Raw genomic sequence first — 14,408 nt, 5'->3', positions numbered from 1 at the left:
TGACACTATTGAGTAGTTACTCTGCAAACCCTTGGATTAAGTGCCGAATATATTGCATTGCATTGCGTGCATGCTTGACCCCCATGGACTGTAGCCTGCCAAGCTCCTCTGTCCATGGGATTTTTCAGGCAAGCATACTAGAGTGGGTTGCCATTTCTTCCTCGGGGGGATCTTCCCGACCTAGGGATCAAATCTGCGTCTCCTACATTTCCTGCATTGGTAGGCAGATTACCACTGAGCTAGTAGGACTCCCAATCTATTAGAACTTGTCAATTCTCAAAGAACCTCTCTGAGGTACAGACCATGTTTGTCCCCATTTTATGAATGAGAAAACAAAGGCAGAGACAGGGGCAGTAACTTGCCCCAAATCACACAGCTTTATATGTGGCAAAGCTGGGGTTTGAACCCAACCTGTCTCAGCTCCAGGGTATGGGTGTTCAGCCTCTGGGCCATGCTGGCTTTGGCCAGCTGTGAGTGGCACTGAAAGAAGATGAAATCACCAAGAAGTTCAAGAGAACCTCAAAGAACAGACGTGGCAGGCAGAGCAGGGAGCAAGGAGAAGGCAGGGTCTAGAATGTGGGGCAGGGGTGGGGGTCTCCCTCCCTCTGCACCCACTCTCAGGGCACTAGGTTCAGATCCCAGCTCTGCCACTCACTAGCTGTGTTCCCTCAGGCAGACTGCCTACCCTGACGGTGCCTCAGTTTCCCCATCCACACCACGGAGACAGAGGCAATCAGATCAACATCTCCTGGGGTTGCGGGAAAGATTAAACGGACACATCCCCGGTGAATCCATGGCTGACAGAGGCCCTGGGGGATCGGGGGTTCTGGATCCAGGGGGAGGCGTGCTGGGACCTGCTCTTCTGGTGGGGGGGTGCTGGGGCGGGGGTAATGAGCAGGTGGGGCTGCGGTGCAGACAGTGCGCTGAGCTCAGCGTCTGGCTGTGTGGAGATGGCCGGGCCAGGGTTTCGGGGCCACCCCGCCGGACCTCTCCTGCTGCTGCTGCTGCTACTGCTGCCCCCAGCCCTGACGGAAGGACCCCTGGTCTTCGTGGCGGTGGTGAGGTGCCCCCTGCCCCGTCCCAGCCCCTCACGTCCCCCAGCCTGGCCCTGACCTGGTCCCCTCCCCAGGTGTTCCGCCATGGCGACCGGGCCCCACTGGCCTCCTACCCCACTGACCCGCACAAGGAGGTTGCATCCACCCTGTGGCCACGTGGCCTGGGCCAGCTGACCGAGGTGAGACACTCAGATGGAGTCTGGGGTGGGGTGGGGTGGGGAGGGGTCCGCTGAACCGGCTCTGTCCCCAGGAGGGGGTCCGCCAGCAGCTGGAGCTGGGCCGCTTCCTGAGGAGCCGCTACGAGGACTTTCTGAGCCCCGAGTACCGGCGGGAAGAGGTACAGCCATGCTGACCTTCAGCCTACCTCATGACCTCTCACCTCTGACCTCCACTGACTCCAGTGCCTCCCTGGGCCTCCATCTCTGGCCCTTGACCCCCATCCACCTGACCTGAACCTTAGGTCTGATCTCTGACCCCCGGAACCATCAACTAACCCATACTGACCCCTGACTCTATCTCAACCTGAGTCACATCTTGACCTCTGACCTCCATCAACTCTGACTTTTATTTTCAGATCTCCACCTCTGTGTTCTGACTCTCACTGACTCCAGCCAGGCCCTCTGACTTCGAAACTTGATTGATTCTGTCTTTGGCCTTCATTGATTCTACCTGCTCTCTGACTCCAACCTTTGACCTCTACCCTTCATCAAATCTGACTTTTCTATATCTTCCTCTGTCTCCTGACAGATGACCATAGGATCATTCCTGCTGATATGATCTCATGACCTCCAACCTGCCCTCCTCTCTTGACCTCTAACTTTCCACCTTCAGTGACTCTAATCTTCCTTTCTGACTTTCATTGGCTCAACTGATCCCCTTAATCCTCAGTGTCCATCCAACTTCCCACCTCAACTGCTCTTGACATTAACCTCTGACCCTTGATACCAACTTCTAATGTTGAAGGCCAGGTCCTTGAACCTGCCCTGAGTTTTGACCCCTAACACCTGACCTTCGACCCTGAGCTGAATCTGAAGCTTTTGGTTTGCTACTGTAGTTGACCTCTGACCCCGACAGTGGTCTTCTGGCCTGTCCTCTCACCCCCTATCCAGGTGTACATTCGCAGCACAGACTTTGACCGGACACTGGAGAGTGCTCAGGCCAACCTGGCGGGGCTGTTCCCTGAGGCCGCCCCAGGGCGCTCCGAGGCCACCTGGAGACCCATCCCTGTGCACACGGTGCCGGTCACTGAGGACAAGGTCAGGGGGCTGGACTGGCCTGGGGGCGGGAGGGATGGAGAGAGGGACTCAGATGGAGAGGGCCAGCGGCTCAGAGACCAGGCTCGGACCCGATGGGGGTGATGGGGGGCTCCCTGGAACCACAGCAAGGAAGCCTTCCCTGGGGCTGAGTTGTCCTGATGGGGCTAGCGGCCCACCCCTCGCTGCTCAGCCATATCTGGGAGAAACCGTGGACTGGAGACAGGACGCCCCCCCAGTCCCACTTCCCTGTCTTCAGTCGGGCCCCGGTCACACTTTTGTCCCCTCTGAGCCTCAGTCTCCTCCAGCTGCTGAGGTTCCCTACGCGGAGCTGTCCCCGATACCGTGAGCTGCTGAGGGAGGCCACGGAGGCCGCCGAGTACAAGACCGCCTTGAAGGGCTGGACGGTGAGCCAAGCCGGCCCAATGCGGCAGGATGGGGAGGGACCCACAGCACAGGGCGGGGCCGGAGAGGGCGGGGCCGGCAGGCTGAAGCGGCGGGGCCGACCGGGATGGGGCGGGGCCAGTGGGATGTGGCAGGACCCACAGGACAGGGCGGGGCCGGCAGGCTGAGGGGGCGGGGCCGACCGGGTTGTGGCGGGGCCAGTGGGAGGTGGCAGGACCCACAGGACAGGGCGGGGCCGGCAGGCTGAAGGGGGCGGGGCGTGTGGGCAGGGCCAGCGGGGCCGGCCGGACACCGCTGGACCCTAGGGGTGCTGACGTCTGCCAGGCTCACCCATCCCGGTTCGGTGCTTGCAGGACTTCTTGACTCGCCTGGAGAACTTCACGGGGCTGCCGCTGGTCGGGGAGCCGCTGCGCAAGGCGTGGAAGGTCCTGGACACTCTGATTTGCCAGGTGGGCCCCTGCCCCATTCACCCAGCCGGCTAAGTCGTTAAGGGCTCTGGGTTCCAATCCCAGCGTTGCCGCTTACTACTTGTGTTCCCTCAGGCAAGTCACTTAACCTTTAGTGCCTCAATTTCTCCATCTATACGACGACAATGGCGACATTCGTATCAACTTGGGTTGCTGATTGGATCGAAAGGGGTTAATTCACGCGATGCGCTTAAAATAGCGCCTGGCACACAGTGAGGCGTTTTCGGTCTACGTGTTTGCTGTTCCAATCCTCCAGTTCCCTAATCGGAAAAGCGCAGGAAGGCAAAGCTTGGGCCCCAGGCGCTGACCTGAAGAGGCATGAGGCTGGCAGTCCTTGCTTACCCACTTAATGGGAATGCTCCTAATTGCATGGTGGGAAGAGCAAAGTGTGTGTCTAAGGCGGCTGCCCCAGCCCCCACAGAATGTGTTACGAGGTATATATTAATACTACCCTCACCACCAGACCTTTCTGAAATTGCAAACGTCTGAATTATTTTTTTTAATTAAACAATTATTTGGCTGCACTAGGTCTTAGTTGTAGCATATGAAATCTAGTCCTCTGATCAGGGATGGAACTTGGACCCCCTGCAGTGCAAGTGCAGAGTCTTAGCCACTGGGCCACCAGGGAAGTCCCCCCAAACGTCTGAATTCTGAAACAGCCCTAGCCCCAGGGGTTTCTGATAAGGGCTTCTGGAATAATGGTCATTACTATGGTTAATTAATAATCGCTATTACCCACACCAAGGACATCCTAGGTGGTGCTAGTGGTAAAGAACCGCCTGCCAATGCAAGTAGAGGTAAGAGATGCAGGTTTGATCCCTGGGTTGGGAAGATCCCCTGGAAGAGGGCATGGCAACCCCTTTCAGTATTCTTGCCTGGAGAATCCCATTGACAGAGGAGCCTGGTGGGCTACAGTCCATAGGGTCGCAAAGAGATGGACACAACTGAAGCAACTTAGCACATTACCCACACCGTAAGTTCCTGACCAGACCTCACCTATGAGGGCGTCAGAGGAGGGTTCCCTTCCCTGCTGTCACTTCAGTCGTGTCCAACTCTGTGTGACCCCATAGACGGCAGCCCACCAGGCTCCCCCGTCCCTGGGATTCTCCAGGCAAGAATACTGGAGTGGGTTGCCATTTCCTTCTCCAATGCATGAAAGTGAAAAGTGAAAGGGAAGTCGTTCAGTCGTGTCCGACTCTTCACGACCCCGTGGATTGCAGCCCACCAGGCTCCTCCGGTACTGGGATTTTCCAGGCAAGAGTACTGGAGTGGGGTGCCATCGCCTTCTCCAGAGGAGGAGGAAGAGTGAACTGCAGCTGAGGGGGGCATCGTGGTGGGTCTAAGGGGAGCATGAAGAACTCAGGACATCGCGGCCACTTTGTCCCCTCTCTCTCTCCCCAGCAAGCCCATGGTCTTTCCCTACCATCCTGGGCCTCCCCAGATGTCCTGCAGACACTAGCTCAGATCTCGGCTTTGGATATCGGAGCTCACGTGGGCCCACCCCAGGCAGCGGAGAAGGCCCAGCTGAGTGGGGGTGAGATGTGGAGCCGGGCGGCTGGGAGGCCCAGGCGCCTTCCTTTGGAGGGTTTTTAACTCTCTGACCTGCCCTGTCAGGAATCCTGCTAGATGCCATCCTGGCCAACTTCTCCCGGGTGCAGCGCTTGGGGCTGCCACTCAAGATGGTTATGTATTCCGCTGTAAGTCTTTGGGAAGGGAGGCAGTGCCATGTGGGCACAGGGATGGGGAGGGGGTGGGATTTGGGTGAGCGGGGACTGGTGGAACCTCAGCCTCATGCCTTGAGTAACATATATCTCCAAACCATACTCCCAGATCACATCACCAGATATGGAATCTGGAAGGAGGGAGGTGACAATATGATGATGGGAAAGAAATCAGTTCTTCTGGAAGGACAGCCTTTTTGGCTGAGCTGTCCACTCATTTATTAAATGACCACCTGTAACTGGTGGGGCTGCCTCCAGGGTCGAGGAGGTTTGAGGGGGGCGGGATTTGTTCTAAGGGGTCCGAGGGCCATCTGGAGGAGCCCCGACTCAGCCCTGGATCCGCCCGCAGCACGACAGCACTCTCCTGGCCCTCCAGGGGGCCCTGGGTCTCTACGATGGGCACACACCGCCTTACGCCGCCTGCCTCGGCTTTGAGTTCCGGCGGCGCTTGGGCGACGCAGACCGCGACAACGCAGACGGCGACCACTCAGGGTAAGGAAGGGGCGGTACCCGGAAATGGGCGGGGCCAGAACGCTCGCGAGGAGGAGGGATGGAGACCCCGGTACAGGGCGTGACCCAGGCACAGGCGGGGGAGTTTAAAGGGACGGTATTGGCAGGGATAGAAGTCAGAAACGCCGTGCTCCATCCAATTGCTCTTCTCCAGATTCAAAGTCAGCGGCAGGGAAGGCGAGGACGGACCAAGGTACCTCCTCTCTTCCTCCAGGAATGTCACCGTCTCCCTCTTCTACCGCAACGACTCTGCTGGTCTGCCTTTGACTCTCCGCCTCCCCGGGTGCCCAGCCCCCTGCCCACTAAGCCGATTCCGCCAGCTGACGGCCCCCGCCCGGCCTCCGGCTCACGGGATCCCCTGCCACGGCTCCCACGAGCCCGCCACCCCCGCAGGTGACGGCCCTCGGCGCTGGGGTGGGAGTGGGGGGCGCCGGTCTCGAGACTCACACCCCCGTGTTCTCCCCGCAGCCACCGTGGTGCCCCTGTTGGCTGGGGCTGTGGCCGTGCTGGCGGCCCTCAGCATGGGGCTGGGCCTACTGGCCTGGAGACCTGGCTGCTTGCGGGCCTGGGGGGGCCCCGTGTGAGCCAGGAAACCGGGCACCCCTTCCCCCACAACTGAACCTGGATCCCAACACTTCTGCTCACCCGCTCCTCTGGCTTCTGTGACTTACTGTGCGCGCCGGGGGGAACGCGGGGGCGGGCTCCCAGGCATGGAAGCCACACGTGGCCCTATGGATGACTGTGGGCTGAAGGGTGCATGGGTCTGTGTGCAGGTGCACGCGGACGGCTATCCACGCGTGCACTCCGGCACGAATGCGTGTAGTGCTTGTGTATATACATACTTTACACTCATGTGCATACTTACGTGGTCCTGTGCTTCTGTGGACAATACCTGTATGGGTGTTTCCGTGCACGTTTCTAAACATGCTTGGGAGCACAGCGTGTACGTGTGGAAACCCGTTTCTAGGTGCCATCACCTGTGCTCTGGGTCAGTCCCCCACTGTGGGTTACACACTTCTGGGAGAGCTGAGATTCAAAGCCTGGTCCCACTGCCAGCCTGCTGGGACTTGTCCAGAGGCCGTGACTTTGGGTTAACTGGTCTCTGTGCCCCCACCTGTGATGGTTGGGTGGCATCACCAACTCCATGGACATGAGTTTGAGCAGGCTCCGGGAGTTGGTGATGGACAGGGAAGCCTGGCGAGCTGAAGGTCGCAAGCGACTGAACTGAGCCCCACCTCCTTTGATGCAAAAACTCCCCCACCCCTGAAACTAACCTCCTGGGAACCAGCAGAGCAGGTGGGGACAGTAATATTGCCGGAGGGCTGCCTAGCATAGCAGGGGCTACAATGATCTGAAGGGGGAGGGACCCCACCTGAACACTGCCGGGTATGGTAGCCAGTGGCTGCCTTGAGGTCCCATTTGTACCAGTGGAAGGTACAGATCAGGAGCTTCATTTGTGGGCGGGCACTGAACCAAGGGAAGCTACCGCACACCTAATGAACAGCAGGCTCATGGGTGCTTGTCCTAGACCGGGTGATGCCAGGCCTGCTCTTGTGGGGCTTCGGTCACCCCTCAACCCAGGAGGCTCTGCCTTCCCCACACACCAAGTAGGAGTCTGGGGCACCAGCATCGTGTCGACACCCCATCTGACTGTACAAGTAGCCTGGTGTGCAGTGGGCACTCTGTAACGCCACTTGGTGCCTATTAGATGGGGCAGAGTTGGAGGACCAGGGGTGGGGGCTCGGTGTTCAGACAGACCCAGACACCCCAGGCATGGGAGAAGAAGGGCTGAGGTTAACAGCTGGGTCCTCACAGCTAGATAAGACAGGAAAATTCTCCGCCTGCCCCAAGTGGGGCCAGTACACCCTCCCTGGCACTACCCACCGCCCAGCATCGTGGGGCAGGGGAGCTGGGCCCTCCAGGTTGCCCGGGTCATGAGCACGCAGGCCACCATCACCCCTGGAGTTCCAGGACAGTCACAGGGCCTCAGGGAAGGGTTAGGAATGCTGTCTGCACTCCATGGTCTTGGGGGGTGGAGGGGGTACAGGAACATAGTCTCTTGCTTATGGATCCATGTGTGAGTGCTCAGTCATGTCCAATCCCATGGACTGTAGTCGGCTAGGCTCCACTGTCCATGGGATTTCCTGGATCAGGTTGCCATTTCTTCCTCCAGGGGGATGTTCCTGACCCAGGGATGGAGCCCGTGTCTTCTTTATTGGCAGGGAGATTCTTTACCACTGAGCCACCAGGGAAGCCCCATAGAGCCATAGAAGACCCAAGGAAAGCTCTAGATGATTCACCTAACCCTGCTGCTGGAGCAGCTCCATGGCCTACCAAGAGCCCGGTGCTCTCCTCTGCAGACAGCTGGGGGTGGGGTGGGGGAGGGGTGTCAATGGAGACCACGTAACCAACCCCTGGCCTCACTAGGGGTAGGTTCTGGCTCCAGCTTCACCCCTGCACCCAAACACCACAGCTCACAGGGAGTGACACGCGGGGTTTTTTTTTTTTTTTTTTAATGGATGCGTGGTACCACCTGCTAGGGCTGTCCATCCTCACAAAGCTGGGATTCTTGGCCACAGTGCCCCTCGCGCGGAGGTGACAGACCCTCCAGCCACACACGCAGCTGGAGAAACAGGAAGGGACAGGCCGTCCCCTTCGCAGGCGAGCAAAGGACAAAACTCCATTTTAAGATAAAGTCATTGCAGAAGAAAAAAAAAAGTCTTTTAAGAGACAATCCTTCACAAAGGGGGAAACGAGCACCGCTAAAAAACAAGTGTTGTCTGCTAAAGATCATAGAGTAAAAAAAATATTGCATTAAAAAAACCAAAATAAACAACAACTTTAAGAAAAAGGGAACAAACTTCAAAGTGCTTTCATGGTGTGGGCGGCAGGGTCTCCCACTTGGCCTGTAGTGCCTGGGGGGTGGGGCTGGGGGCCATGAGGCAGAGTGGTGGGGGCAGAAGGCACACCCAGCCCACCATGCCCACTGGGCTAAAGTGTAACAGACTGGAAATGTAACAGATTCTCTCCCTGCATCCAGCAGCAGCTGCCAAGAGCCAGCCACCTGTTTTCCTCCAGCAGTGGCCGGTGATGCCCACGGGTGGCCGGGGGCACAGACACCACCCCTCTTTGGGGCTCCTTGGACACTCCGGCCAAGGCTCTGCATCTCCCCTACAAGGTCCCGGTCCCAGTCCCGAGGACAGGGGGCACCTAGTCGTGGCGCACCGGTGGCTCCTCCCCACATGCCTGGTCGGAGTACGGGGGAGGCGGAGGCTGCTCCTCCCCTAGCCCGTAGGGGGCGTGGCCGCGGCTGCGCTTCGCCTCCTTGATGTACAGCTCCAGGAGGACCTTGGTGGGCTGCTTGTCCACGCGTTCCTTGGGCACGCCGTGGCTCAGCAGCCAGCCCATGAGGTCCTTGCGCGTGGGGTTTGGCCCCAGCATGAGCTTGGCGCGGCCCGGCTGGCTCTGGCGCCAGAGCAGGCCCACGTCGGCGATGGTCTGGATCTCCATCACTGCCTCCAGCACCGTCATGCCCTTGACCAGCAGGCTGACCAGCGAGAGCCGCAGCTCGGAGGGCGCGGCTGTCAGCAGGCGCCGCTGCAGGCCCTGCGTGAAGGGCAGGTCCTCCGGCGCCAGCCGGGCGGGCTCGGGGAGCGGCGGCTCACGGTAGATCCAGTCGAGCATGCCCAGCTCGCGTACCAGCTGGATGCCCTCCTCCATGGTGGTCCAGGGACGGAAGGGCAGCTCGGTGGCCTCGAAGTGCAGGAAGGACTCCCAGCGCTGGCGCCAGGCCAGCAGCAGCCAGGCCAGCAGCGTCTTGCAGTCGCCCCGCAGGGCCTTGCAGCGGTAGTTGAAGACGGCATCGCCGGTCAGGTCGCCCAGCAGGGCCAGCTCCCCGGAATTCAGGGACAGGGCCTGGCCACCCTGGTCATACACCCGCAGGATCCAGCTGATCATGAGCTCGTTGGGGTTCTGCCGGAAGCGCCGCGCGATGGCCAGGAGCTCGGTGTACGTGTAGTAGCGGTCGCCCCTCCCCGCCATGGCTGCTCCAGGCGCAGGGTCCAGCGAGAATGCCGAGGGGCGCGGCCGCTGGAGCTGCGGGAAGGGCACGGAGGGGCGTTGGGCAGGGAAACAGTCACCCTCCCCAAACCCCTCCCCAGAGGGGGAGCCCCTCAGATCCCCAGGTGTCAAAGGTCCTGGGGGGGCACCGTGTCCTCACGGGAGATCAGAGCCCAGTGCTGGAAATCACAGGGGCCCCAAGCACGGCCCCTTCAGGAGCCCGGATACCGGATATCTCCGCAGACCCCAAGCTGTTCCCCTTATACCTTACACCACCCACCGTGCCCCCATCATGGGGTTACTGTGAAGATTAAATGCCTTCAGTGCCTAGCACTGTGCCTGGTTCATAGTTTAGTGCTCAGCATCTGCCTGTACGGATACCACCACCACCACCACCATCTCTGCATTTGATAAGTTCGATACGATTACGGCATTGGCCAACCCACTAAGAACTTGTTCTTACCGGGAGGGCTGAAGGAACTGATGGACTCCTGGAGCAACTGCCTGCAGACGGGAAGGCATGGGGGTGGGGAAGAGGAGGTTGGTGGGGTGCAGCAATCACAATCCCTATCTACCTCTGCCCAGAGCCCGGGACCCTCAGACCCCTGGGTGTCAAAGGTCCCAGGGGAGCACCACGTCTGCAGAGAAGATCAGAGCCCAGTGCTAGACATCATGGGAGGTCCCCCACACGGCCCCTTCGGCACCAAGTGAGCACATCTCTCTGCAAACCAACCCCCGACCCCCCACCCCAGGCTGGCCTGTTCCTCGCCCCAGCCCTTCCTGCATCCACTTCCTCTTACCACCACCCCTCCATCTTTGCAGCGGATGCCACAGGAATTCAGGGAGCATGCATTACTTTTCAGGGTGACTTGCAAAGGTTGACTGTTCAAGGACCCCCTAGCTCTGCCACCTCCTGGGCAATCCCTAGGACTGGCTGAGGCATTAGCTACGAGCCCAGGCAGGGTGGGGCCTGGGACCTCAGGGGAGGCCGGCCCACAGCACGCACAAGCACGTACGCGCACGCACGCGCACACACACACACACCGCGCCCCAGCCCTATCCTTGCAGACACATCATGAAGGTGCCCTAATGTCAAAAGTGGCAAAACCACGAATCAAAATCCACCTCCTTGGTCCTGTATGCTCAACTGTAGGGAAGAGGGGTGACAGAGAAAGCCCCCACCACCCGGTCCCCCTGAATGTGGATGGGGGCTGCAGAAATAAGCCCCCTCCTGGCCAGAAGGAGCCGAGGATGGGTAAATCGCGATCTTTATGTGCCTCCGCCTCAGCTGTGAAGTGGTGACAAAAGTGCACCTATTTCAAATCATGAGGTTATTGGCGGGATGACTCTGGGGCTTAGAAATGCGGCCTGGCTCAGACTAAGTGCTCAGCATCCATCTTTATTAATATTACCATACTCTATACATTTTATTAACAAATTGATGCCGTTGTAAATTGGATTATGATTATTACAGTATTAATAACAAGGGGAGTCTCTTCTTTACTTACCGAAGGGTGGCCAGGCTGCTCAACTCCTGGAGGAACCACCTGCAGACAGTAAGGGGTTGGGGAGCTGGAGGTTGGTGGGGTGTGGAGCAACCACGCCCCCTCCTCCATCTCTCCCCAGAGGTGGGACCCCGCCTCAGACCCCCGGGTGTCAAAGGTCCCGGGGTGCACCGTGTCCTCAGTGGAGATCAGAGCCCAGTGCTGGCCATCACGGGGGTCCCAGTGCCCTCAAACCCCACACCCCAATCCCGCCGTCCTCAGACTGGCCGATGCAGAATAAAACGCTTCCATCTCACCAGTTCTGCTGCCTCATAAATCTACAGGTGTTACACATCCCTTAGGGCTTCCTCTTCTCAGCCCCTTCACATATCCCTGTCCAAGTGGCATCCTCCCAACTCCACACTTCCCCAGAAATTCCCTCTCGGCCCACACCACTTTGGATGAAGAGAAGAGCCCTTCCAAAAAGGTGCTCCAATGTTCCCCATTCTGAGCTAACCCTTCAGAGGACACAGCTTCTCACCCCCTCAAGTACTTGTCAGCAAGAATCTAAACCTCCCCAGAGACTACACTTCCAGTTCTCCATAGTATGTATTTAGAAAGTAATCTATTTCCATCAATTTCAAGTCAACCTTATTAGTGGGAATACAGATTTAGGCCCAGACTTCACTGAATAGGGGGGGGGGGGGGAGGAACCCTCCTAGAACTGGGAACAGTTGTTTGTTTTCCAGTAACACACATACCCATGCCTATTTGATGATTTAGCTGTTGAAACAATTGTGAAACACTCTGTAAGACTTGAAACATTTTGAGACAGTCTCCAGATAAACCATGTTCTTTGACAGTGGCTATTGTGTAAATTGAGGGTAAACCTGATAACTGTATCAGTTTACATATGCATGATTCATGGGAAGCTGCCTAAACTCTGCTGAAAGGTACACTGTCTACAAATCCCACAACCACCACCCTACAATGTGACAATGATAGTGCTTCCAGCCTTTCTGCTTCTTTTCTGCTGAGTCTGAAAATCAGACTTTGGATTAGTCTTTCCCCCTGAAACCCAAAAACTTACACTGGGCCCTCCATATCTGTGGGGCTCTGGAACCAATCCCCATGGATACCATGGACAGACTATATATTTCCCCTTCTGCAGTCCATATTCCTTGTTATATTCAAACCCTACCTTTGAAGGCAGGGGGCATCACTATCCCCCACCCAACTGGGCAGAGGACTAGGGCCCATCTGCTCCTGATGGATTGTACCCACTCTACAGACACAGAAACTGAGGCTCAGGAGAGCAATCACTTGACTAACATCTCTAAGCCCAAGAACAGGACAGTTGGGCTTTGCATGATTGCTGGCAGATAAACTAGGTCACAGAGATGTTTGATGCAAAGTCACCCCAAATGAGGGTGAGACAGTTTAGATCTGGGTGGGTCAGGGACTGGGAGCAAGGGTTCTTACCAAGGTGGGGTGGGTGGCCCCTCAGCTTGAAGACACACCTGTAACACAGGAAGGATTTGGTGAGGGTGGGGGAAGAGAGTCTGGGGGGGAGGGGGGTTGGGGGCGGATCCAGAGAACATCAAAACCAAGGCCCCTCAGATCCCCAGGTGTCAAAGGTCCTGGGGGCACTGCGTCCTCAGGGGGTAATCAGAGCCCAGTGCTGGACATCACAGGAGCCCGGGTCCCTCTGCAACCAGGTCCCAAGGCCACTCACCGTCACCCAGTGCCTAGAGACTGGAAAACACAAAGTCCTCCACAGGGTACAAAAGCCCACAGCCTTCCCTGTGGTGACACCAAGATGCCTTCACCTCCCCAGTGTCACAGGTCCACAAAGGACTGTCCTAAACCCACGTGGAGAGAACCTGCTGACTACTCCCCTTACCCAGTTTTGCAGATTTCCAGAATTGACTCTACTGGCTACCGACCCTGAACAGTGACTACTAAGATGCAAATCCCTTGGAAGAAACTGTCCAGGGGGTGGAGGGTGGTGTATAAGGAGGCAAAGAGAAACCTTGAAGTACAAGCAGCAGAAGCAGTCACCAGAGATCCTTAAAACACAGCCAGTTTTGAACAAAACAGTGACAGACATTTTGGAAATGACAGGAACTATGACCACAAAGCAGACAGGAGATGGCCTCCTGAACGATTTAATCTCATTGAGGACGATGACACCATTGTCATTAAATAGAAAAAATGCTATTTGAGAGACACTGTGTTCACGATTTTGGATGAAATAAGAAATTTATTTCCAAAACATGAAGTACACAAAAAGCAAACATGGTGAAACGTACTGTTAAGCGTCTATTTCCCTGTATGTTTGGGGATTTTAACAACGAAAAGGCCTGAAAAGGGAATATATGGGACAGTGGCAAAGGAGTGATGAATGGATGAGAAACTGCCTTCCACTTGTGACAAGGCAACGGTTAGGATAAAATTAACTGTTTTCTAAAAGGAGAAATAAAGCTGGAGGAGATTCTTGCTGGCTTGTGGTAGAGAAACAGAAAATCTGCTAGCTATTCCTGGGCTGAATCTCCTTGGAGGAGGTGTGGTATTGCTCGGGAGTTGGGAAAACGCTATCCAGAAAGCCCCATTAGCCCAGAACTAACGCTTAACAAAACTCTGATGTTCTGAGCGAGCACAAAACTGGTATTTAAATGACTGTGTCAGAATGACTCCTGAAAGTGAACGAAGGCCCCCTTTGCTTTGTCCGACAATTACTCCCCTCTGGTTCTGACACAACCCAGTAATTCACTTAAGAGAACCCAGTAATTCACTTAAGAGATCCCACTCCTTCCTTGGCAACCCTCGAGGTCCTGTCTCTACCTCCCACGCGGCCTCTGTTGTACATCGCACAAAACGCCAGCCACATGAAATCAGAATACAGATTTCCTAAGGAAAGCACGTGTAAGCTAACACTGGAGTGGAAAACCTCCAGGCAGAAAGACTGTCATAAACCTACCTTCCCCACCTCCCCCACATCTCCCCACCCCGCAAAATAACTCCAGAAATGGACAAGATGGCGGAGCCCTGAAACGTGGGCAGCAGACACGGCGCAGCCAGACTGAGGCGCAAAGGAGGGCCAGCCCCGGGGGATCCGCGTTCGCTTCGGCAGCAGGACTCCTCCTCCACCCGCTGGGCGCCCCCAGGGAGCCACCACCCTCTCCGAGCGAGCCACTGCCCGCCCCGAAGGGAACACTCAGGGACCGCCTCGAGGTGCGGGTGCCGAGTGCTTACGAAAGCCCTGACACCGTCCCCGCCACGGCGTGCCCGCCCCGCTGCAGCCCCGGGCACACACGACACGCGTGACCCAGTCCCCAACGCGCGCCCTCCCGCAAACAGGAACCACAGGGGAAAGCTCACCCAAACCTCACTCTCTGCAACGCACGTGCGAGTCGCAGCGCGCTCTGCTTTATTGCGCGCGCCGCTCGCACGG

General features: G+C 57.2%; 2 protein-coding genes and 4 non-coding genes across 7 annotated transcripts; 1 reads left to right on the top strand and 5 right to left on the bottom strand.

Moving 5' to 3' along the window:
* Positions 1 to 950: 950 nt before the first annotated feature.
* On the top strand, positions 951 to 6,271 carry ACP4 (acid phosphatase 4). Its single transcript, XM_027515018.1, has 11 exons — positions 951 to 1,058; positions 1,130 to 1,234; positions 1,306 to 1,392; positions 2,165 to 2,311; positions 2,617 to 2,715; positions 3,067 to 3,162; positions 4,582 to 4,714; positions 4,795 to 4,877; positions 5,251 to 5,393; positions 5,626 to 5,804; positions 5,880 to 6,271. The coding sequence occupies exons 1-11, from the start codon at positions 951 to 953 to the stop codon at positions 5,993 to 5,995; spliced, it is 1,296 nt and encodes a 431-aa protein (XP_027370819.1). The 3' UTR covers positions 5,996 to 6,271.
* A 1,335-nt stretch (positions 6,272 to 7,606) lies between these two features.
* C18H19orf48 (chromosome 18 C19orf48 homolog) lies at positions 7,607 to 14,401 on the bottom strand. Of its 2 annotated transcripts, XM_027515015.1 has the most exons (5): positions 14,336 to 14,401; positions 12,437 to 12,474; positions 10,979 to 11,017; positions 9,934 to 9,974; positions 7,908 to 9,506 (listed from the first exon to the last, which is right to left on the bottom strand). In XM_027515015.1, exon 5 carries the CDS (start codon positions 9,450 to 9,452, stop codon positions 8,622 to 8,624), a length of 831 nt encoding a protein of 276 aa, XP_027370816.1. In that variant the 5' UTR covers positions 9,453 to 9,506; positions 9,934 to 9,974; positions 10,979 to 11,017; positions 12,437 to 12,474; positions 14,336 to 14,401; the 3' UTR covers positions 7,908 to 8,621. The 2 variants fall into 2 exon arrangements, with proteins under 2 accessions (XP_027370818.1, XP_027370816.1); XM_027515017.1 differs by lacking the exons at positions 10,979 to 11,017; positions 12,437 to 12,474; positions 14,336 to 14,401 and having other exon boundaries at positions 7,607 to 9,506.
* On the bottom strand, positions 9,577 to 9,668 carry LOC113876869. Its single transcript, XR_003506607.1, has one exon. It is a non-coding gene; the product is annotated as a small nucleolar RNA SNORD88 (small nucleolar RNA).
* On the bottom strand, positions 10,061 to 10,154 carry LOC113876872. Its single transcript, XR_003506610.1, has one exon. It is a non-coding gene; the product is annotated as a small nucleolar RNA SNORD88 (small nucleolar RNA).
* LOC113876870 lies at positions 11,102 to 11,195 on the bottom strand. Its single transcript, XR_003506608.1, has one exon. It is a non-coding gene; the product is annotated as a small nucleolar RNA SNORD88 (small nucleolar RNA).
* Positions 12,564 to 12,654, bottom strand: LOC113876871. Its single transcript, XR_003506609.1, has one exon. It is a non-coding gene; the product is annotated as a small nucleolar RNA SNORD88 (small nucleolar RNA).
* Positions 14,402 to 14,408: the final 7 nt, after the last annotated feature.

This window comes from Bos indicus x Bos taurus, chromosome 18 (genome assembly GCF_003369695.1).
Source record: "Bos indicus x Bos taurus breed Angus x Brahman F1 hybrid chromosome 18, Bos_hybrid_MaternalHap_v2.0, whole genome shotgun sequence".
NCBI lineage: Eukaryota > Metazoa > Chordata > Mammalia > Artiodactyla > Bovidae > Bos > Bos indicus x Bos taurus.
This window is presented reverse-complemented; position numbering and strand designations above follow the sequence as displayed.

Bases quoted from the DNA above. Each gene is read 5' to 3' on its own strand.
- ACP4 (XM_027515018.1), top strand. From the start codon at position 951: ATGGCCGGGCCAGGGTTTCGGGGCCACCCCGCCGGACCTCTCCTGCTG. The intron at 1,393-2,164 runs GTACAGCCATGC...CCCCCTATCCAG, and splicing joins CCGAGTACCGGCGGGAAGAG to GTGTACATTCGCAGCACAGA. The intron at 2,716-3,066 runs GTGAGCCAAGCC...CGGTGCTTGCAG, and splicing joins CCGCCTTGAAGGGCTGGACG to GACTTCTTGACTCGCCTGGA.
- C18H19orf48 (XM_027515015.1), bottom strand. From the start codon at position 9,452: ATGGCGGGGAGGGGCGACCGCTACTACACGTACACCGAGCTCCTGGCC.